General features: G+C 38.6%; 2 protein-coding genes across 10 annotated transcripts in view; one reads left to right on the top strand and one right to left on the bottom strand.

Moving 5' to 3' along the window:
• Positions 1-11361, top strand: part of LOC111146911 (RB transcriptional corepressor 1) — a 157200-nt gene extending 145839 nt beyond the window's left edge. The window contains exons 24-27 of the mRNA XM_022502668.1: positions 4564-4594; positions 6666-6808; positions 7332-7381; positions 9470-11361. Coding sequence (XP_022358376.1) covers positions 4564-4594; positions 6666-6808; positions 7332-7381; positions 9470-9543 — 298 coding nt within the window. The 3' untranslated portion in view covers positions 9544-11361. The remainder of the gene's footprint in view (positions 1-4563; positions 4595-6665; positions 6809-7331; positions 7382-9469) is intronic.
• A 4850-nt stretch (positions 11362-16211) lies between these two features.
• Positions 16212-25191, bottom strand: part of LOC111146906 (RCC1 and BTB domain containing protein 2) — a 44483-nt gene continuing 35503 nt past the window's right edge. For all 9 annotated transcript variants that reach the window (XM_022502649.1, XM_022502648.1, XM_022502652.1 and 6 more), the window contains 3 exons: positions 24758-24897; positions 19853-19983; positions 16212-17517 (listed from right to left, as the gene is read on the bottom strand). In XM_022502649.1, coding sequence (XP_022358357.1) covers positions 17377-17517; positions 19853-19983; positions 24758-24897 — 412 coding nt within the window. In that variant the 3' untranslated portion in view covers positions 16212-17376. The remainder of the gene's footprint in view (positions 17518-19852; positions 19984-24757; positions 24898-25191) is intronic.

Genomic DNA, 25191 nt, shown 5'->3' with positions numbered 1-25191 from the left:
ATCAGACAAAATAGACTTTAAAACAAAGACTGTAACTAGAGACAAAGAATTGAGTATTACATAATGATTAAAGGAGCACCCCAACAAGCCGATGTAACACTTGTAAGTATCTACATACCAAACATTAGAGCACCTGAATACATAAAGCACATATTAATGGAAATAAAGAGAGAAATTGATGATAATACAATAATATGAGGGACTTTAACACCCCACTTACATCAATGGGTGGATGATTCTGGCAGGAAATCAATAAGGAATCAGTGTCTTTGAATGACACTTTGCAACAGATGGACATAACAGATACATATAGCACATTCAATCCAAACCCAACAGAATACACATTATTCTCAAGTGCACATGGAACATTCTCCAGAAGGGATTACAAATGAGGCCACAAAACAGCTTCAATAAATTTCAGAAGATTGAAATCATTCCATGCATCTTTTCTGATCATATAGCAGTATGAAACTAGAAATAAAACATAAGAAAAAAAATGGAAAAAACATGAGCACGTAGAGATTAATCAGTACGATACCATACAACCAGTGGACCAACAGAACAATCAAAGAAGAAACAAAAAATTCATGGAGAGAAATGAAAATGAAAACTAAATTGTCCAAACTCCTTCGGATGCAGTGAAAGCAGTTCTAAGAGGGAAATACATAGCAATAGAGCCCATAGCAAGAAACAAGAAAAAGCTCAAATAAACAACACAGCCTTATACCTACAGAAACCAGAAAAAGAAGAAAAACAAAGCCCAAGTTGAGTAGAAAGGAATAATAAAGATCAGAGCAGAAATAAATGACATAAAGACTAAAAAAAAATAGTAGAAAAAATTTAATGAAACCAAGAGCTGGTTCTTTGAAAAGATAAACAAAATTGGTTATTCCTTAGCTAGAATCATCAAGAAAAAAAGAGAAAGGACCCAAATAAAATTGGAAAGGAAAGAGAAGTAATAACTGACACCACAGAATTACAAAGGATTATGAGACTACTGCAACAAATTGTATGCAAACAAATTGGACAAATTTATCCTGAATGGATAAATTTCTAGAAATATAGAATTTTCCAAAACTGAATTAGGAAGAAATATAAAAATCTGAACAGACTGATTTTTAGTAATGAAATTGAATCAGTAATCAAAAAAATTACCAAAAAATAAACATCCAGGCCAGAATGCATTCACAGGTGAATTTTACCAGACATTTAAAGAAGAATTAATACCTATTCTTCTCAAACTATTCCAAAAAATAAAAGAGAAGGGAAGCTTCCAAATGCCTTTATAAGGCCAGCATTACCCTGATACCAAAACCAGAAAAACACCCCACAAAAAAAAAAAAGAAAACTACAAGCCAATGTTCGTGATGAACATAGATGGAAAAATCCTCAACAAAATTTTAGCAAACTGTATTCCACAATATATCGAAAATACTATTCCCCATGAGCAGGTAGAACTAATTCCAGGGGTGCAAGGGTGGTTCAATATTCACAAATGAGTCAATGTAATACACCATATCAAAAAAATGAAGGATAAAAATTATATGATCATCTCAATAGATGTAGAAAAAGCATTTGACAAAATTCATCATCGTTCGTGATAAAAACTCTCAACAAAGCAGGTTTACAGGGAACCTCCCTCAAGATAATAAGGCCATATATGAAAAATGCACAACTAGCACCATATATCCCACATGATAACATCATAGAGAAAAAGTGAGAACTTTTTCTCTAAGATCAGGAATAAGACAAGGATTTTCACTCTTACTACTTTCATTTAACATAGTACTGAAAGTCCCACCCATAGCAATCAGAGAAGAAAAAAAAAGAGAGGCATCCATATTGGTCAAGAAGAAGTTAAATTGTCACTATTTATGGATGACATGGTACTATACATAGAAAATCCTAAAGACTCCACCAAAAATCTACTAGAATAAATGAATTCAGTAAAGTTTCAGGATACAAAATTAATGTTCATAAGTCTATTGTATTTCTATACACTAATACTGAAGTAGCAGAAAGAGAAATTAAGAAGACAATACCATTTACAATTGCACCAAAAAGAAGAAAATACCTAGGAATAAACTTAACCAAAGAGGTGAAAGACCTGTATCTGAAAACTATAAAACACTGATGAAAGAAATTGAAGATGACACAAATAAATGCAAAGATACTCCATGTTCATGGATTGGAAGAATTAATATTGCTAAAACGTTCATTTTTCCCAAAGTAATCTGCAGATTCATTGCAATCCCTATCAAAATACCACCATCATTTTTCACAAACTAGAACAAATAATACTAAAATTTGTATGAAACCACAAAAGACCCCAAATAGCCAAAGCGATCTTGAAAAAAAATAGAGATTATCACAATCGCAGGTTTACTACAGAATTGTAGTAATCAAAACAGCATGGTACTGGCATAAAAATAAACCACATAGATCAATGAAACAGAATATAGAGCCCAGAAATTAATGATTATATGGTCAATTAATCTATGCCAAAGTGTAAGGGGGGAAAAGATAGTCTCTTTAATAAATGGTGCTAGGGGGGCACCTGGGTGGCTCAGTGGGTTAGGCCGCTGCCTTCAGCTCAGGTCATGGTCTCAGAGTCCTGGGATCGAGCCCCGTATCGGGCTCTCTGCTCGGCAGGGAGCCTGCTTCCTCCTCTCTCTCTGCCTGCCTCTCTGCCTGCTTGTGATCTCTCTGTCAAATAAATAAATAAAATCTTTAAAGAAAAAAAAAAAATGGTGCTAGGAACACTGGACAGCTAGCTACATGTAAAAGAATGAAAGTGGACCACCTTTTATTACCATACATGAAAATAAACTCAAAATGAATTAAAGACTTAAATGTGTGACTGGGAATCACGTGACACTTAGAAGAGATCATAGCAGTAATTTTTCTGACATCAACCATGGCAACATTTTTTTCTAGGTATGTCTTCTAAGGCAAGGGAAATAAAAGCAAAAATAAAAAGGAGAACTACATCAAAATGAAAAGCTTCTGCACAGCAAAGGAAGCCATCAACAAAATGAAAAGGCAGCCTAGTGAATGGGAGGAAATATTTGCAAACCATATATCTGATTAATTAATTTTCAAAAATTGTAAAGGACTCATATAACTCAATAGCAAATAAACAATCCAATTAAAGGGTGAGCAGAAGATCTGAATAGATATTTTTCCAAAGAAGACATATGCATAGCAACATACAAATGAAGAGATGCTCAAAATCACTAATCATCAGGGGAATGCAAATCAAAACAATAGTGAGATATCACACCTATAGAATGACTAAAAAAGAACAAGAAATAAGTGTTGTTGAGGATATGGAGAAAAAGGAGCCCTCATACACTGTTGGTTGGAATGTAAATTGCTATACCCAACTATGGAAAACAGTATGAAGATTCTTCAAAAACTTAGAAATACCATATGATCCAGTAATTCCAGTATTGGGTATTTATCCAAAGAAAATTTGACACTAATTTGAAAAGATATATGCACCCCTATGTTTATTGCAGCATTATTTGCGATATTTAAGATATGGAAGAACTCTAAGTGTCCACTGATGTATGAATGGATAAGAAAAATGTGATATATAAGTATAGATACACACATACATACAAGGGGATATTATATAGTCATTAAAATGTATAAGATCATGCCATTTGAGATAACATGAATGGAGCGAGAGGATATAATGCTAAGAGAAATAAGAGAAAAAAAATTCCAAATGATTTCACTCAAGTAAAATCCAAAAAAAATTTTTTTCAAAGAATAAACAAATATCAGAATTAGACCTATCAATACAAAGAACAGACGGATGGTTGCCAGAGGGGAGGGAAGGACGGACAATATGGGTGAAGGTTAGTGGGAGATCCAGGCTTCCTATTATAGAATGAATAAGTCACGGGCAATAAAAGGTACAACACGAGTAGTGATACTAGTGATAATAGCGATACTGCAGTAGTGATGTATGGTGGCAGATGGTGGCTACCCTTGTGAGCACAACATAATATATAAACTTGTCGAATCACTGTGTTATACACCTGAAACTAATGTAACATTGTGTGTCAGCTATACTCAAAAACAAAAAGAACATAAATCATTTGGTTCAAACAAGGACAGGCAGACTAATAGATTTCCAAGTCTAGGATATATGATAAGTAGAGATCTGAATTAGAATTCTGATTATTAATACTGTAACTTTTTGCCAATTGTTATGTGAATTTTTAATGAGGAAGTGTGAAATTTTAATTGATTTCCGATTGATTTATGAAGAATTAAGTGTGAGTAAACTTAAAATTTTCCTTTACCTTCTTTAAATGTGGACAGTGGCAGAATATGTTCTTTCAGACATGTAATTCTTTAAAAAAATCTGAGACCAGCTCAGTGCATGATTAGAATAGCAATGTTAGAGTAAGCCCTTAATTATAATTTTGTTGTGGTTCTAAGGTAGAGCAGACTTTAGATTTGGTATGTCTAATAGCTCAAAATGATAAATGTTCATCTCTGTAAAGTTATATATGATCTTCATTATTAATTTGTATTTTATCTTAACAGAATCTTAGTATCAATTGGTGAATCATTTGGGGTGAGTATTTTCTTTCTATGAAATATAAGGGAATGCACTGTAACTATAAAAGAAATTGCAGATTTCTATGACTTGAATTGACATATATATTATTCAAACACCTCAGCAAGGCATGTTGCATAGAATTTAGAAGATTAATAGCAGACTTATATTCAAATCAGATTTAATTTCAAGTTTTACTCATAATTGGTGAATTTCAAAGTGGTTTTCTAAACATCCTTTGAGATTATATAATATCTTACATATATTTTTCCAAGCCATTTATTCCTTGTCACTTTAGCTTCTCCATGGAGCCACTCATTACTCACAAATGGTGTCTTGCTTCCCTCAGAGCAAGGAGAGAGAGAGGGAAAGTGGGAGGTACAGAGTAGAGCAAAATGAAATCACAGTCTTTTTGTAACTAATATTAGACGTGATAATCCATCACTTTTGTCATATTTTTGTCAGAAGCAAGGTAACACTAGGTCCCACCCACACACTCAGGGAAGAGAGGATTACATGAGTGTAAAAACTAGAAGATGAGGGTTAGTGAGATCCATTCTAGAGTCTGCCTATCCCACTGCCCCAAATATAACCAGAGAAAGATAATAGTTTGTGTACTAAAAGTGCGAATGTTAAAAAATATATTACAAATAGTAAATGCTGTGACATTTAGCTCAAGGTAGGCTGCAGCTGTCAAGTTTCACAAAGGACAAGGTGTGGGACCACATAAGGTTTGGATCTGAATGTGTATAGAGTTAGTGGTCCTCAAACTCTTCTGCTTGCAATAGCCTCTAAAAGAATTGGGAAAATGTTATATGAACCTACATGTTTTAAAGCTGATAACTAAAAATCTTATCATAAATTTAATACATATACAGGAATTTAGTTTCATATTATATATGTGCTCTAAACATATTTCCATCAAAACCTATTTTTGCATTTAATATTTAGAAAATTACCTCATTTAGGGGTACTTAGTTGAGCATCTGACTCTTGATTTCTGCTCAGATACTGATCTTAAGGTTGTGAGATTGAGCCCCATGTCAGGCTCCATACTCAGCTTCAGATTCTCTCTCTTCTGATCCCTCTGCCCCTTGCCCTGCTCATGAGCACACACACTCACTCTATAAAATAAATAAGTAAATAAAAATCTTTAAAACAAAACAAAACACACAAAAAAAGAAAATTGCCTCATTTAATTTTTGGAAAAGAAAGATTAATTAGTAAAGCTAAATCTCGCTGTGAAATCAGTCAAGTCAGACCTAATTTCTACCAATAGTCTGGTTTCATTTTTTAGTTCAGATGAACAGGTTCATACACATCCCTGAGGTAATCCCCTCACTCCAGTTCTAAAGAAGATAAATAAGAAATAGAATTTTTCTATGTGCTTGTCCTTGGATAAAATAAGGTATTACATCCCCTTTGATATTTATTACCAACGCTTTCTTTACTTTGCTGTGACAAGATTCTCCCTCAAGAGATATAGATCTCAAATCATCTCTAGTAATAATGAATGGGCTCAAAATCTTTTGATTTTTTATTTATAAAACTATGAGTTAACATTTTAATAAATACTGTATCAGTAATGGTTTAAAATATATAAACTATATACTGTCAACGTAATATTCCTAAGGTGAGTCCAAAATAATGATTGACTAGACATTTCACTTCTTACTAGATTCTTGTGTTATTCTCTCTGGTTATGCCCTCAAACAAACAAAACCCACAAGGTTCTTCTTAGAAAGCCTTTCCAACTTTACATGCTTCTGAGAAGTAGTCCTGGTTTTCTGTGTGGGTCAGTTCCAAAAATGAGGAACCAGGAATTTCAGAGTGGTAGTCAGAGTTGTTGGAGGAAGGAGGGGAGCCTCATAGGGAGAGATGGGAAGATATTTAATTGGAGCAGAGTTAGGTGTAGTTACTGATTCCAAGATTTTTCCATATCTCATTTGGTACATACACTAAAGCGGAAAATTAAAATGTATGTATGACCTCTGCCTGATTTTTGATACCCCTCAACTATAATTAAGGGTTGCTAACTATGAAATGCTGGCAATTAATGATTTAAAATAAAGAATTTTGTAATTTGTAGACTTCTGAGAAGTTCCAGAAAATAAATCAGATGGTGTGTAACAGCGATCGTGTGCTCAAAAGAAGTGCTGAAGGCAGCAACCCTCCTAAACCATTGAAAAAACTACGCTTTGATATTGAAGGATCAGACGAAGCAGATGGAAGGTAGGAATAGTTGTAGAATGTCTTTCAGTAGCGGAGGTGGTCATGTGGAGAAGCCAGAGCGCCGGCTCTGCTCCTAACTTCCACCAGACCCTTTTATACCAGTTTTATTTGGAAACTGTGAAGATTGCTCAAAAAAATAGGAATGTATCCCAAAGTTAACACCATTGAAATCACATATTATCTATTGAAATTCAGTGAACATATCAGATATTAACAATCTGATCTTTTTTTGACCTTTTTAAACAACGCCATTGATAAAATTTTGTTATGATTAACATTAGATTTTTAAATGCTTACCCTTGAAAAAAACTACTGTGTTTTATAAGAATCACAGACAAAATGCAAAAGATTATAAATTTGTGATGGTTTGTATTTTCAATGGTTTATAAACCTCTGAAATTAAAAGCTACTCACTAAAATAAGAGTATAAAATAAGTCATCGGAACCACCATAGTTATTGAAACTTTGAGTTTTGAACTTATGCATATACATATGAAATATCTTCCCTTTTTTAAATCTGCAGTAAACACATCCCAGGGGAGTCCAAATTTCAACAGAAACTGGCAGAAATGAGTAAGTACTTATCATCTCACCCTACATAAATGAAACCATGTTTATATTGCAAAAAACCTTTTTGTGTTTTAAAGGAATAAATACATATAATTCCCTGAATTAGCACTTAAAATATAATCCAATCAAGAATATAGTATTTACCCACAGACATTTGTGGATTAAATGTGTGATGCAAAATGAAATCTTTACCTTTTCTAAAATCTTTAGTGCAGGAATACTAAGAAGTGAAACCATATCTTCAGCATGAATGGCTATGGTTAGAAATACCTCAAGGGAGCAAAACTATAATGAGGAGCTCTTTAAGAGTGTTGGATATAGGGAAAGGGTTTATAAAATTAGCACATAGGAACATCATCTCCTTCATTTGAAAAATAACTTTTTATTCTATTATTGAACTTCTCTAATTTGCGAGTTTTAAAAACAATGTCAAACAAAAGTTTTCCATTACCGGAAATCAAAATTTTCATAAAGAGCATCAGATCATTTTCCAAGTTATGCAGAGTGACATAGATTTGGAATGTTAAGGCAGATGGGATTCTATCCTAAGCTACCCTAAGTCTATAGAAGATTAACCCAAGTAGAATAGTTGGAAAGTACTTACAGAAGAAGCAAACACATACCGACTGCTCCCGGGTTATCCCAGGGACAGAGCTGTGGTAGTGAGTGTGACGTTTCCTGATCGTCTGCTGCCAGACCCATCGGCAGGATGAACAGCTTGTACTGGGAAGAAGACAAGTCTTTTGGAGACAGTGAGGACTCAAACTCTTAGGCTAGGCCATAGGACATGTTGGTAAGAGCCATACCAGTTGAACATGACTTTTTAAAAATCAGGGGCGTCTCTAAACATGTGCCTGTAAATACTAAGTATTTAAAGTATAAAGTATTTAAAAGAATGCTTTTGATTTTTTAAAACCCTCTCTTTTTATGTATGTTCTTTTGAAGAGAACAATCAACACTAAATATACCAAGAGTTTAAATGTTTTGGTTATAAACGAATCTCTGTTTTGGATTTTACATTGACTGCTCTACTTCTGTTTGAGCTGTAAATTAGTCGGTGGCATTTCTGCTCAGTACATGAAAATAGACACAAAGCTTTTGACCAAAATGAGGCCTTGCAAAGGAACATTTGGAAGCATTTTGAAGCTCACAAATACACATTTTTAAAGGAGCAGAAAGCCATAAAGATATGTTTTCTTAGAGGAGAGTTTAGTTGCTGTGTTGGGCCCATTTGCCAGTGGTGCACTTTGCCAGGTGGTGAATTTCAGATGCCAGGCTGGAGTTCAGGGTCTTTATTCGGCTGCAAATTGGAAAGAAGCAGCAGGAGTTTGAACCCCTAGAGCTAAGGAATTCTTCAGTTTTCATCAAAGAATGACATTTGAAAAAGACCATCACACAGTGCTAGATTTCTCAGAGGGGGAAGACTTAGTATTAGTCTTTTCTTTCTTTCCAAGTGTAAATTTGTGCTTCTTTGAAATGAAGAGCTTCTGCCCACCACTAAAATCAAGTTAAGAATTTTTAAATAACTTAAAAGAAGTTTTTCTGGTTTTGTCTACATTATAATTAATACTGTACTTTTAAAATGTTCATGTCGAAATTAAATGAGCCATGAGCTGATGTCTTTGCAAGGCATCTCCAAGCACAAGGGAATTGCTTGCGTTGAGAAGAACACCACTCACTTCAGTGATTGTTCTGGGCCAGCCCAGCATTCTGCTCTGCTGCAGGCCACCCTCAACCTCGGCATCTCTGCAGAAGCGGTCTGCGACGTTGGGCACCGTGGAGTGTATGAAGCCACCTTTTGGTACAGAGAGAAAATATTACAATCTCTATTTTTAGCTCATCTATTCACATTTGTTTGGGTTATGTGCGTTTTATAATTTAGACACAAACAGAAATGGAATGCATATACACACACAAATTTAGTGGTACGTGCTTGAAAAAAATTAACATGATAAAAAATTTGGAAACCACTGCTTTGCCAGGCCCGGCACTCCATCGATTTGGCACGAGAATAACATTTGTGGCAGCCCTTTGTCAACCTTACCTAGTAGCACCATCAGTGCTATTAACATCTCTTCATCCTCTTTCCAGCATCTACCCGAACACGAATGCAGAAGCAAAAAATGAACGATAGCATGGATACCTCAAACAGGGAAGAAAAATGAGGGTCCCATGACCTCCGTGGGCACCGAGTACACCTCTGGCCTCATGGTCTCTCCCCGATCCCACTGTGTGACTCTCCCAGGTTCTGTTTACGGCCGCATTGAATACCTGTCTTCAGCTCTTCTGCTGGAATCCAGTGTGCGCACGCGCTTGCGCGGGGTGTGCGTGCAGGGGATTCCTAAACCGCTTGCAATGTCATAGTAGAATATACTTGTTATTGCACAAGATTGAAAATCTTGTGCAAATACTGCCATTTAAAAAGTTGTAGCGGATGTTTCCATTTCCAAAGTATAATTGCTGTGCTCTACAAATGGGGAGGATGCCCTGGGAGTGGCGGTCCAAACAACCCAGGCCTATTTGAGTACTTTGTCTTTTCTTGTGGCATATATGTGATGTTTGCTATTATTTTTATTAATTTATATTTATATATTTTTTTAATTTAACATGAATGCCCTTAGAATATGTGTCTTGTCTTCCAAATGCGATTTGGCTGACTACTCCCCCTTCACCCAAATGATCCTGAGCTCTTCTGCTAAAACAGATATTAGAAACTAGAAAAAAATCACTAATTTTTACACATTAGATTTTAGTTTACTAATGGAATCTGATGTACTGTGTGCTTGTTTTTTAAATTTTAGTTTTTAAACACAAGCAGAAAACAAAGTATAAACAAATGATGTCGTCATACTACTGATACAGATTTCATACCTCAGGACTTGTAAGAATTTATTGATCCTTTTCTTCATCCAACTCGTGCTTTAAAAATGAGGGTTATTAATAGTACTCTTGGTTTCTGTACCATTCAGATCACTGAATTCATGAAGTAACCATATAGTACTTGGAAAATCAAGTATTCAGCTAGAGCTTTGCTACAGAGGGCCCTAAGACAGTATATCCCAAGTGCACTTTCTAATGTTTCTGGGTCCTGAAGAATCAAGATGTTAAAACAATTTTATTCCACAAACAGACTGTTAACTATAGGAGCCTTAATTTTTCTTTCTTAGAGGTTTGTCTAATTGCATCTCAGCAATTATTCTGCCCTCCTAAATTTGGGAAGGGGTGTTTTCTCTGGAATTGTACATGTCTTCCATGTATCTTTTGAACTGGCAATTGTCTATTTATCTTTTTTTTTTTTTTAAGTCAGTATGGTCTAACACTGGCATATTCAAAGCCACATCATTTCTACTCCAAAATTGCAAGTAATCAAAGGTCTTTGGGTTAGGTATTCATGTTTCTATCTGGTTTTGTGCAAAAGCTTCAAATGAAAACAGCTGTGTTAGAAAAACAGGCATTTTCCCCCAACACCTAAAGGTGTATTTAAACTATCTTGTGTGATTAACTTATTTAGAGATGGTATAATTTAAAATAGGTGATATTTAAGGTAGCATCAGCTAGCTTTTAGGAAAATCACTTTGTCTAAACTCAGAGTTCTTTTTAAAAAGAAATCTTGTCTTATTTGTTAGAAAATGAAATTTTATTTTGTGCTCAGTTAAATTTCAAACTTATTTTTGGCAGTTATAACAAGGCACTAGGAAGCTTTCTCCCATTTCCTCATTAATTTTTGCATGAATATCATAAAAATCAGTTAGCTTTTAGGTCAAGGGCTACCATATTTCTGGATCTTTTGCTAATGAAAGCACGTTAGTTAGTGCCAGAATTTTAGGAACTTCAGAGATCTTGTATTGAGATTTCTTAAGTAAGGCTTCAGATACTGCTTTATCGCTTTTTTGTATTGGTTAAAACTGTACATTTAAAATTGCTATGTTACTATTTTCTACAATTAATAGTTTGTCTATTTTAAAATAAATTAGTTGCTAAGAGTCTTAATGGTCTGATGTATTCTTTGTATCAAGTGCCCTGATGTTCTCTTCTATATCTGAGTTCTCTCCTGGTGTCTTACCCATTCTTAACCTTTAATTGGCTTCATATGCTGATGATCCCCAAATTTATTTCTCCAGCCTGACCTCTTCATGGAGGTCAGAGCCCTCATAGCCAATAGAACTCTTGATTCTTACTCTCTTCCCCTCACCCCCTGAATTCTCAAAACAGAAACCAAAATCGAACAAAAGTACCTTGTTTCTACTCTAGTCTTTCCCCATTTTACCAGCCACTTACTTGGTCAAGCCAAAACCCTAAGAGTCATTTATCTGCTTTTGTTGAGACCACCATTTTAGACATCTAACTGGTCTTCATGTTCCCTCTCTTTCTACTTTACCTTTCAATTTAAGAGCAAAAATGACCCCTTTAAATTATAAATTGATTCACATTGCTACTCAGGTATTCAAACTTCTTCCCATGGCCTGGGAAGTGGGCTCTCTCTGCTTTTGCATCCTCCTCTCGTGCTACTTTCTTCCTGCTCAATGTGCCTTAGCCACACTGACCTTCCCTCTCATAATACACACACTCTCTACCTCAGGCTTTTCTACTTGCTGTTCCTTCTGTCTGCAGTGCTCTTCCCTGAGAATTTTGCATAGGTGGTTCTTTCCTTTCAGAGCTTATCAGCTCAGAGGCCTGCCTTGACCACACAAGCTAAAATCCTTACTCCGTATCATCATGTTACTCTCCTTCAAAAATGTAACAGCATTTATCACCATCAGAAATTGCCTTGTTTAACATGCCTGTTGCCTGTCTATTCATCCCTGCATCAACCTCCCTCCTCAGATGGGAAGCATCCATCTGGTCGGTCTTAGAGCTCTAGCATCTAGAAGCAGCCCATATGTAATCCAAAAGAAAAAAAAAAGAATGTAATTTGCATGTTTTTCCAAGTATATGGGAACAAATAATATTCTTTTCCTCTTTTAATATGTCATGTACTGAGTACCTACCATGTTCCAGGCACAGCTCTATGTGTGAGGGATACAGCAATGAATAAACAAATCCAAGATCCCCATCTCTATGGAGCTTCCCAAATGACTGTAGTTTCAGGGACAGGGAGCAAGTGAATAAATAAACAATAGTGTGTCTGATTGTATAAGCACTGTGCAGAAAAGCATAGTAAAAAGGATAGGGAGTGCTGACCAGAAAGGAATTTAAGAATGTAAAATAGGGTGGTCAGGGAAAGGCTCCCTGAGATGATCTTTGAGCAAAGCCTGGAAAAGGCCAGGAGTATGTTGTACAAAGACAGGAAAACAGTCCACAGAGCAGAAAAGTCAGTGCCTAGAGGTGGGACCATGCCTGGGTGCTTGAGGAACCATAAGGTGTCAGAGGAACATGGACAGTTGTGTGAGAAGGAATGGGGAAGCAAGAATCTCTGTTCATCTCATGCGAAGTTTATATATTAAAGGCCTTTCCTCCCAAACATCCCATGTATATGTAGATATCACACGTCTACTGTCTTTTATCTGCAATTCTGAGATCTAAAAAGCTTAATAACCCAAGTCTGTGTGTTTGGTGCAAAAGTCACGTGATATCAAAAGTATATCTATGACACAGAACTGTTTACAGCCTTTATCCCACTTAGTAGGAATATTCTTGTTTGACTACAAAAATATTAATACATTGATTTTGGGAATCTAACCTAGGCCCTATTCAGGTGTTACATAATATGTGGTTTATGTACCATATGTACTAAACTCCAAAAAAAAGTATGAGATGTATCTGGTACCAAGGAGTTCTCAAAAACAGGAAAAACAGGGTGGAAGTGAAATTCTCTCCTCTCAGAACAGCAGCCTCTTTGTTCCTGAAGAAAGAAGGACAAAGAACCTAGAGCAGGAAAAGCAGCAAGCATACTTCAGCAGACTGTATTTATGCTGGATGGGAATCTTACGTGAAATGCATCTCTTAGGGTAAGGCGAAAACAAGCAGCCTTTATAACACTAGAGGTTTTTAGTCTGGATGATAGAAAATTAATCACTCCCAGAGATGTAACATTCTAGCAGTTATAGCTCCTTACAATAAAAAGGACAAGTTCAAATTCATTTATTTATTTACTTCTCATTACAGTTTGCTAGTGCAAATGGGGGAGAAAAACCCTATGTCCTAGTTCTATTACCATCTGGATGATTTCAAAGAAATTTGCCTGTCAAAGCATATTTTTGTTCCTCATTTTTGGGCTAGTGTCCATGGCATTAGTAATGATTCATTCAGTAGAATCTTCCTTTGGACTAAATATGTACTTTACGGGACAACAGGAAAACTTGCCTTTAGGAATAGCAAATTTGTACCACGAGTATAGCATCTTACATATAAATATATCTTGGCAACACTGTATAATGTCTGAATGGAATTAAAACAAGCTCTTATAATGTGAAGCTGGGTATTTTTGGAAATCTTTTTCTGTGTTTGTTATTTTGGGAGTATGCTTATATACTAGCTTTGGCATATAAGATAATGACAATTTAATATGAAAGTTAAATTTATGCCACAGACCAAACTCACTTATTTCCTCAACAGAAAATGTCATGATTTCAACGGAATTTAGTGAGAGAAAATCAGTATGGTTTATGTCTTTATGCCTTGGCAAAGACTGAATTAAAAATAACAGGTATGATTTTTCATTTTTCTTTGCAATTTTCCCAACCTGTCTGTTGTAATAATAGCGTGGGGAGGGCTAATAAGATAGACCAAAAAAACCCAACACAAAACAAGACTATGTAGTTTATAATTGTTTCATTATCACTGGTCAGGAATCCTGCCTCTAAGTAAAAATCATGTTTGGTCCAGAATAACTGGCAATTTCTTCAGGTCTCAGCTGAAGAACATTAACCTTTTGTTTTAAAAAGCATTAAATGTTAAAAATAAACCCCCCACCCAAAAAAAATTAAAAAAAAAAAAACACAAAAACACAGCATCCATACATCCCCCCCGCAAAAAAATAAAAACTAAAAAGCATTAAATGTTATCTTCAGAAACCTCTACCAGCAAGACAACAGTATTCTTACAAAATCTTAACCCTTCTCTGTGTAAGCTGTATAGGAATTATACTAGAAGCACTTAATCATTGTGAACTTCCTTGTGTAAGCAGGAGGAAACAAAACTTAAGGATACAAAAATCTAAGATGAATTTATGTAAAGGATTCATTAATCTCTGGTACAGTGTCATTATGAAGTGTACCTTTTCCCTCACATGTCCCTAACCGAACAGCAAGGTTTCTGAGGCTTTACAAACACTCATCTGTTAGAAAGTGTTGTGATCCTTCCTACAGGAGTGTGGATGGCAAGCTTATCCTCAAAGACCAGAGAAAAAGGAATGTATTTTTCAGGGCTATATCCACAGGACTCAACTGCCATCTCTCAGCTGGCCTAAGTAGCACTTTCTTGTTTGGAATCCCAGATTTTAAGGGTTAAACAGTGATTTTCATACTTGGCTAAACATCAGAATTACTTGGGGAGCCTTTCAAATGTACTGAATTACAATCCTTAAATCTATATTTTGTAGAAGTTCCATTGATCGTTCTGCTGTACACTGAGATAAGAAGAACTGAGAGATATAGCAGTGCAAGACTTCACATAGCAGAGCTTAGGAAATCTGGGTAAAAGTCCATGCAACCCTTCTGAGGAACTGGTCCTCTGGCAGCATAGCCTTGACGCACTGTGGCACTCCGTAAAGAGCAGGCCATTTTTCATGCCTAAATAACGCACCTGTTCCCTTTGAGTGTTCAATTTTTTTTCTGAAATCTTATTTATTTGACAGAGAGACAGAGAACACGAGCAGAGGAAGGAGCAGAGGAAGCGGGAGAAGCAGACTGCCCCCTAACCCCGAGCAGGGAGCCTAATGCAGGACTCAATCCCAGGACCCTGGGATCATGACCTGAGCTGAAGGCAGATGCTTAACCAACTGAGTCACCCAGGCACCTTGAGTGTTCCAATTTTTACATGAAATTATTTCATAAAAGAAAGAGACATCAAGAAGTTTCAGAAGACCCTGTCAAAAGTAGACAAGAAAGGAAGAGGTTTTGGAAGCGCTTATGAGGATGTAAAGGCATCAGTCATTGGCAGCCGGCACAGGAGGGTGTGTGGGGAGAATCAGCTCCGAAGCCTGCAGCTGTCCAACTGCCCAAGCCGATAGCTGTGGCCAATCCCATGTCTGGATGTTTCTTTGATAGATAAAATAGCACTTCTATCAAATAATGAAAACAAATGGTATATACGGCTTTAAAAAACAAATAGCTAAAAAAGACTATATAATTCCAAAAACAGGATTCTGATTGAGAACTAAAGACTTCCAGGCCACTTTGCCTCTAACAGCTAAGGTCTGCAAAAACAGATAAAAAGAAACTAAGGATTCAAAAGTGACCTCACTGGGGTACCTGGGTGGCCCAGTCCATTCAATGTCTGCATTTGGCTCAGGTCATGATCCCAGAGTCCTGGGATCAAGCCCCATCTGGTCAGGCTCCCTGCTCAGCGAAGAGTCTGTTTCTCCCTCTCCCTCTGCCTCTCTGCCCGCTTGTGTGTTCACATGTGCTCTCTCTCAAAGAAATAAAATCTTTAAGAACAAAAACAAAAAGTGACCTCACCAATAAAGAACAGTCACATTCAATAATATGCACAGTAATTATGTTGTTTATGTGCCATCTATGTTTTAGGATGGGCTTTGCTATAATAACTTATCTGAGTAGCTGCTTCCAAAAATAAGCTTTTATTGAATGGATTTATGTAAACTTAAGTGATGTCAGGTTGATATAATTTTGCTGCTGCTTAGGGACTAAAAAAACCCCACATATTTGTCTTATTATCTCCAAATAAGCACTTTATTATCAAATAGTTCAGCATCAGAACAAGGTTTCTAATTCCAAAAGAATTTTCTTTACATAATATATTGAGAAACACATATCATATTGTGAAACACATATTAGAGGGATCTGACACTACTTCCTACATCCTGTTCCAGTTTCTCTCTTGCAGTTGGGTAACTTGTTTTGATCTAAAAAGTATAAATTTATCTCATTCTTGTTAATGCTGTCCATGAAATACGAGTTCCTTTTCAGCTAGCACTTTATAATTTTTTTGTGCCAGGTTAAGAGAACTGTTTTATAGTGACATAAAAGTCAACTACAAGAGAAACACAGAATCATTTTTACTTACACAAGCAAATCTCTCTTAACACAAAAGGAAAAGACATAATGCAATTATGTAAGGCAGATAAGCCCAGAAATAACATTCATTCAGAGACAGCACTTCATATTCAATAATCCCATATGAGAAATTAATGACTCAGAGTAAAAAGAAAATTAAAATTAGCCCTTGGGACTTTGACAATTAAATTGCCAAGGCTGTTTGTGAATTCTAATTAATGTTCGATGTTAGCCACGATGACTCAGAACCAGTTACCAGAAGAAAATGACCCTCAGATGTTACATGCTGTTTCAATTTGTTTTTGTGCAAGTTACTCCTTCATCCGGTATCCCACATATAAAGCTGTTCTCAGGCATCCTTCAGATTTATAAGAAATTAACTGAGTGCCTACTTAGTACGCAGGGCGCTGTGCGGGGTGCTGACAGTGTGGTATGACAGCATTCCTTGTCAAGCTCTCTATGTGATATCAGCCTTTGGAAGAATGGAAATTTGGCCAGAATAGCATATAGTTAGACCAATGTACCAAAAGTGTCCCAACTTAAGTGACTCAAAAGAGAAAATGGTAAATAAGACGTTTCCGTTTTTTTTTTCTTTCTTTCTTTCCCTTAGCTTAGTCACAGCTGATCAGAGAGCACTGAATGCTTTCTGCCGTTCAACTTCAGATTTCAGCTGACCACCGCAGACTGACCACCGCCGCCTTTTGATAGAATGTAAGTATTCGGTCAAGTGTAGCTCATCATAAATACTATGAAGGAGAAGTTATTCTCTGGCTTTTGCAGGGAAAAATGGAAATGCTAACAATTCTTTCTTGCAGGTGGGGATCAATTTTTAAAGGCTCCAACTCTGCTTGCCTTGCTGATGAAGTTCTTGAGAAGATCATGGTCCATTTCTGCAAAGCCTGAAGTCTGTGTTACTACAGTCAAATGGTTTATGCAAAACCTGAAGCAGAATTCTTCTAAATCCTAGGAATAACAAAAAATGTTTTAACAAATTTGTATATCCCAATGCAATGCACCATCGCATGAAAATTCCTAAGACACAGGAAGGAAAAGGATTTGAGAGCCAAGAGGAAAAAATGTTGGTACAGCTGTACCTAAAGATTAGTTCTAAACTGTCCAGCTAATGTGAATCTATGCTTTCAAAAATTTTACATGGGGTAAAATATTCAAGTTCCTCCATGCCAACCCACACAAAGAATCTTTTTCTTCTCAGAGAACTATGTGTATGAATTCTGTACCTTTCTTTCGTGACAGTATTTGCATTGTTCATCCCACTTTCAGTATTTGTTAAAATACCCCACTTTTATATTCCCCTATAGGAGCTGAAATGTTTCTACCTGAAAAGAGTTCCTCCTATGTGTTGGGCACTATCCTCAGAGCTAGGCATAAGGTTGTGAGCAAAACAAAGTCCCTGCTATTCCTCAAGGAGCTTACTTTCTAGAACTCAGAGGGCCGGAAGGTAACCATACAGATAATTCACACAAATAGGGACTACGAAGAAGTCTTGAAAATGAAGCCTCGTTCAGGTGGAAACACTGCCCACTGCCTCATCACTTGAGAGAGCCCACCAGCCCCCAGGATTCTCCCCATGACTTTGAAAAACTTGAGCAGAGACTGTGTATAGACACTGCCTAGCCATGAAGCATTTTGCAGGTTTTAAGTGTCCAGTATGTGATTAGGTTAATAAAAGACATTCATTACACTTTAAAATGTGAAGGTTTCAAGGTGGGTTAAGATTTTGTAAAATGTTAACTGAAAAAAATCTGGTGTTAGAGCCATCTACACCATGTGACCCAGGGAAAAACAGAAGGAGCTATATGAAAATAATAATAATAATAATAATGAAAATAATAATAATGACTGATGAGTCATCTCCGTCCTCATACTTTTTAGATTTTCCAAATTTTCTTTAATAAGCTTATTTATTTATATAAGCAGAAAAGAAGTTATAACCTTTCTTTCTGCCCACCACTAAATGTTCCTGTTTTTTGACCAAAGGAGAGGATATCCTTATAACAAAAGGAAATCGACTGCAAGAAGTATGGCCTGCTTCCTAAAGATTTAGCTCTAAGACAGGCTTTCTTTCCTTTCTTTATTATCAAAACAATACACAGTCACTGTAGAAAGTTCAGAAAAAACAAGCAAAGATAGGAAATAAAATCATCCATAATCCCACCATTCAAAGATGACCTTTGATGGTCTTTTTTTTCTATGTAGATAATGAATCTCAGTGTTTTTAAAGTCAGCTACTTATGCATTAAAAAAACAAAAAAGGGGGCATCATTTTTCAATTAATGATACATTGGAGTAGCTGTATAATTTCATAGTATTAACATTCTACAGTTGAAACAATCCCCACTGTTCCTATTGGCTTTTTCTAATTTTTCAAAATTATAAACAGTGCTGCAATAAACATCTTTGAAGCTAAGTCTCCATCCGAACCCATGATCACTTCCCTATGATAAATTCCTACAAGGGGATTCCTTAAAGAATTGAACGCTTAAGGCTCGCTCTCAGTACATTTGGTCTCCCCTCACATGGCTACCCCAGTTCACAACCTCAGCGGCCATTCAGAAGAACGCCAGTCCTCAGCCTGCGTTACCTCTAAGAATATGTTTATCGGTGGCACAGGTGAAAAATTATACCTTATTTTCACTTGTACTTTCCATTTATTCATAAACCCATTTCGTTCTTTGGTCCATTCACTTCCATCAAACTGCTCATGTTTTCTTTTTGTTTTCCAAGAACTATGCATTAACTATGGTAAACGTTCTTCACGACATGTTGCAGATATTTTCCCCAGTGTATCATTTATTGTCTCATTTTTTTGGTGATATTTTTGATGTATAGGCTTTTTTTTTTCTTCCTGAAATCAGATCTATCAATCCTTTCCTTTATGGCATCTGCCTAGGAGCGCTACCCTAACAATATATAAATGTTCACTTTTTCTGGTACTTCTGGTTACTTCACTTGTTTACATTAAATCTTTGCTCTCTCAGAGCTGATTATATTTAATGTAGACCAAACACCCAACATCTTCCCAGGTCAGCTAGTTGAAAGCATGCTTTTCTTTCTTTTTTTTTTTTTTTTTAAAGATTTTATTTATTTATTTGACAGAGAGAGATCACAAGTAGACGGAGAGGCAGGCAGAGAGAGAGAGAGAGGGAAGCAGGCTCCCTGCTGAGCAGAGAGCCCAATGCGGGACTCGATCCCAGGACCCTGAGATCATGACCTGAGCTGAAGGCAGCGGCTTAACCCACTGAGCCACCCAGGCGCCCCGAAAGCATGCTTTTCTGACCTGAGCATCGTACTTCACAGCAGCCGAAAGTAGCGCGATGGCATTCTCCTCACAGATTCCTTGCTTGATAGTTTGCTGGCAGAGCTTTTTCAAACGATTTTCTCTATAAAATGTAGCCAAATCTAGCAACCCTGGGGGGAAGAGATGTTTATTAGGGGGAGTGATTTCAAGCATCCGGCTTAAACTCAGCGTTTACTTGAATATAATCCTTGGGGAAAAGCTGTGTAGGTACAGACGGATGCCGACTTACATCCTGAGTGTGGCTCCACCGGGAACGCAGCCGAACCGAGCAAATACAATACCCAAACGAGTAGCAATGGAAAAGCAGGAACACAGTGAAAATGGCTTAAATGTTTTTCCTAGAAAGGCTGCTCGGAATGTCCCTCTCCCTGCATCATGACTTGTCCTCCTGGGTCATTTCCCTCAACACATACACATGCTGAAACAGTGCCCATAATTTTACAAAAGAAAAAAGAGAAACATGTGTGCCTCCCATCAGTCTCCATTTCTCTGCAAACCTGACAGACCTCCTCTCTTGCTGCCTCCATGTTCTCACTTCCCATTCTCCCCCTATGCCATTCCAGCACAATCCCATGCCCTCCATGCCCCAATGCCACTAATGCTTCCATGGACCCAGACCCAAGGGGCTGTTGCCCAGTTTCATTTACTCAACATTTACACAGAATTCCATGTGGTTGGTGACACTCATCTTCTTGAAACACTGTGTTACTTGCTGGTGTTTTTCTTCTCCCTATTTCTTCAGTCTCTTGGCTGGGCCATTCTCCCTAACTTCCCAATGTTTGAGTGCCCCAAGGTTCAAGTCTCAGTGACCTCCAGCACCAACCCCCTAAGCCCCAACTTAAAATACCATTTAATACATACTGATGATGCTGGCTGTAGTCTCTCTCTGTAGTCTCTCTGTCGCCTACTTTCACATCAGTCACAGTAGAATGGGAAACCTATGTAAGCCAAGGATATGGCTAATCCATGAGACCATTTGTTACTAGTATCCGGGATTTCATCAATCTGACAACATCAACTGTTTCTCCATCTCTCTGCTACTGAGTTGTGTGTATGTGTGAGGACTGGGCTGGAAACTTGTTCTCGTTGTAACATGACCAGTACTATCAAAATTATAGAAGTGCTAAAGCCCCATGGAGGAACTGAAATCTTTTGGAATCATGGGAGCTATGATGGCTTAATTGTTTTTGGTCAGTTCTCCAAAACTACCAAATTCCTATCTATAGCCCCACAGCCTCCTGAACTTCAGAATCACGGAAATGCTGCCCTCAGAGAAGACCCTGCCCTGTGCCCCCACTCAAGACAGCCTGGATCTGCACCTTTTCCGGGTACAATCCTCCCCACAGTGGCCAGGGAGCCGGGCATCCACTCCTAGACCTCGCTTAGGTTACCGGGAACTCTGGAATTCCCTACCTAACTGGCCCCGAGGCCACAGATGTGGATATTTCCTCCCCTCCAGACCATGCCACCAGTGCAGATGTCCAGCCCAAGGGTAGCCCAGGATGGGGGTGGAGGGAGCTTGTACGTGCCCGCTGGGAGGCCCACACCCGCCTTGCAATGCAGGTTGTAGCTGGTGGTGGGTAAAGAAAGATGGCAGGAGGCAAGCTGGAGGCCTGGGATCTGTCCTTCCTGTGTATTCCCACAAGGAACTCTAAGGAGTCCTAAAATTCTAAGTTCCAACTAAAACTCAAGCCCGGCCTTTTAACTCTCAAAACTTTCCAATGAAGTACGAGGATTGAATGTATTTCATCTGAAAGATATAACTCTGAATTTTTAGACAAATGTACAAGGGCCTTTATCTGGACTCTCACCCAGGGCCCTGCAAATGTTGGGAGTGGGGCTCTAAAGGAACTGCCGTGCACATGTCTAAGGAGCAACTCAAACTCCTTTGACTTTTCAAACTCAAGGGCAAAACCTGTCACTTTCCATCTTCCTCATATTAGTAAATGATAAATTCCATTAGCCCAGCTACTCAGGCCAAATACCTTAGAGCAGTGATCTTTCTCTCTTTTCCTCACACCCTACATGCCTTCCATGAGCAAATCCCGTCAGCTTCATCTTTAAAATATAACCAGAATGGGGGCGCCTGGGTGGCTCAGTGGGTTAAAGCCTCTGCCTTCAGCTCAGGTCATGATCCCAGGGTCCTGGGATTGAGCCCCGCATCGGGCTCTCTGCTCAGCCAGGGAGCCTGCTTCCTCCTCTCTCTCTGCCTGCCTCTCTGCCTACTTGTGATCTTTGTCTGTCAAATAAATAAATAAAATCTTTAAAAAAAATATATATAACCAGAATTTTATCTCTTCTCAACACTTCCATTGCTACACCACCCTAACCATAGTATCATACCTAAACCATCATACGTACTGGTCTTTTAACAAGCACATGAAAAGATGCTCAACATTCCTCAGCATCAGGGAAATGCAAATCAAAACCATAATGAGATACGACCTCACACTTGTCAGAATGGCTAAAATTAACAACATAGGTAACACAGATGTTTGCGAGGATGTGGAGAAAGGGGAAGCCTCTTGCACTACTGGTGGGAATGCAAACTGGGGCAGCCACCCTGGAAAACAGTATGGAGGTTCCTCAAAAAGTTAAAAATAGAACTACCTTCTGATCCAGCAATTCCACTACTAGGTATTTACCCAAAGGACAGAGAAATACAGATTTGAAGGGGTACATGCACCCTAATGTTTATAGCAGCATTATCAACATACTATGGAGAGAGTCCAAATCACAGAGCTAGAGCTTGTTATGCTAAGTGAAATAAGTCTGAGAAAGACAAATACCTACGATTTCACTCTTATGTGGAATTTAAGAAACAAAACAGAAACACACAGGAAGGGGGAAAAAAGAAGAGGGAAGCAAACCATAAGAGACTCTTAACTATAGGAGTGCCTGGGTGGCTCAGTGGGTTAAGTGGCAACTCCTGATTTTGGCTTAGTCATGATCTCAGGGTCCTGGGATTGAGCACTGTGTCGGGCTCTGTGCTCGGTGAGGAGTCTCCTTGTTGATTCTCTCTCTCCCTCACCCTCTGTCCCTCCCCCTGCTCCCTCTTAAATTAAATCAAAGATTTTATTTATTTATTTGAGAAAGAGAGACAGAGAGACAAAGAAAATAAGCAGGGGGAGGTGCAGGCAGAGGAAGAAGCAGGTTCCCCAGTGAGCAAGGAGCCTGATGCAGGACTCGATCCCAAGACTCTGGGATCGTTACCTGAGCCGAAGGCAGACGTTAACTGACGGAGCCACCCAGCCAGCACCAAAAAACAGACTCTTAACTATAGAGAACAAACTGAGGGTTGCTGGAGGGGAGGGAGGTGAGGGGATGGGCTAAGTGGGTGATGGCCATTAAGAAGGGCATACGTTGTGACGGGCACTGGGTGTTATACGTAAGTGATGAATCACTTAAATTCTACACCCGAAACCAATCTTACCATATATGTTAACTAACTAGAATTCAAATTTAAAAATTGGAATAAAAAAAAATCATATTGCTCCTATTGTAGATGCTGCTAGTTGCCTTACTCCCCCCGCCCCCGACATACACACAGATCCGTTCTCCCTTTCTTCTACGACCACTTTCCCCAGTCTCTCTTGCAGCTGTGGTCCTGTCCTTGGCCACCTCTGGTCCATGCTTTGGAATAAGTGGAACTTCCAGGACTTTTCCTTATGAGACACTGGGATTTGCTCTTTGCCCCTTCCTCATGGGCCAGCCATCTGGCTGCAGGTAATGCAAATGCAACCTTGGACCCTGAGCTAGAAGCCACACGTAGGGACACCCTGCACTGTCTCCCTGTGTCAAAGAAACTGTCCTATTTAAACTGTTTTTTTTTTTAAATATTGCTGTTAAATCCTAAATAATGAAAGCCTCATGCTCAAAACCTCCCAAGGCTTTCCATCGTACCAAGAATAAAAAAAGCTCTTCACCATGGCCTCCAAGAGCAAGCATGTTCTTGCCCACATCCTGCTACCTGACCTAATACTTATTATAGCAAGTGTGACTTCACTCCACCCACCCCGGCCTTCTTCCTCTTCCTCCACAGGCTAAATCTGTTCCTGTCTCAGACCGCTGCCCTCCCTGCTTCTCAGGGTTAGAAGGCTCTTCCCTTGGGTACTGCTCGCTCGCTCTTGCTCCCCCCAGCTCTCTGCGGCACGCGCTTCCTCACGGAGGTCCTAACTGACCACCTGGATCGACTTGTTCAGGACGTGTATTCACCCAAACAGCAGCTCTCCAGGGTAGGGCCAGAGCTGTGGCACATACTGGGCACAGGCACTAAAACATTTTTGGAAAAGAAGGAAAACTATAAAACTTCAGGAATCACATTTCTGTTTACCCAAGGAAAATTAAATGCTGATCTGGTAATGGTATTGGATGTATACACGTGGAATTAATATTTAAAAATTGGGGGGCTGAACTCTTTCGTTTCTTATGGAAGTAATTCTTTAATTCTCTGTGCCTCTGGCCAACAATATTGCCGACAGCTGTAAACTGAGATGTAGGATGCTTTTCACTCTGTGCCGGTTTGATGAGCTGTATTGCTCTTTTACTGTCCCACCTGGGGTGTGGTGAACACCACACACCAGCTTCAGGACAGAAGGCCCCAGAATGCCCACAATGCTCCGTGCCAGAACCATGTGGAGGGAAATTCCTGGCTGTGGAGACCAGTAGGGCTTACTGTTACTGCGCATTTTATCTTGTTTATAGGGCTGGCCATGTGACAGCTACCAAGTCACCCTTTGTATGAAGCAATAACAAAGGAAAAGAGTTTGGGTCTGATACCCAGCAAGAGAACTCTGTCTGTGGTTGCCCTCACGGCCACTTCCGCCTTGCCAGTTACTCAGCGTATGTTGCCCCGATCTCCTGGAAAAGTCTGGTAGCTGTTACCTACTGCCTCCTCAGGCGAAAGGCTGATGCTGTCTGTGTACAGGTATTCCAGGAAGGCTCGGTAAACAGGGTACGAAAATTCACTCATTTCTACGATATCATCCTCATTGTCTTCCAGTGAAGAACGAAAATGCTCACACCTAAAGGAAGAGAGAAGCACGTGGGGCCCTTGCTCCTAGCAAGAGCAGACACCCCCAGGGAGAGACACGTCCTTGTAGGGCTCACAAGTGGGAACCGACAAAAAGAAAGGGAAAATGCAGCAAGGTGCCAGATTCGCTTCCCGGATTCATTTCCCGTTGCACACCTTCGTGTCCCTGTCCTGGTCCCTTGCTTCCTTTGCTGGCCAGGAAGCTCACTCACCAGCACTTGTGGGACAACACTGCAGGTGCAGATCCCCCGAGGTGGAGAGCTCCACCTCTGACCCCCATGAGGCA

This window comes from Enhydra lutris, unplaced genomic scaffold (genome assembly GCF_002288905.1).
Source record: "Enhydra lutris kenyoni isolate GAN:26980312 unplaced genomic scaffold, ASM228890v2 scaffoldscaffold15, whole genome shotgun sequence".
In the NCBI taxonomy this organism is placed as follows: domain Eukaryota; kingdom Metazoa; phylum Chordata; class Mammalia; order Carnivora; family Mustelidae; genus Enhydra; species Enhydra lutris.
Note: the sequence above shows the minus strand (reverse complement) of the source record. Positions and strands in the feature narration are given on the sequence as shown.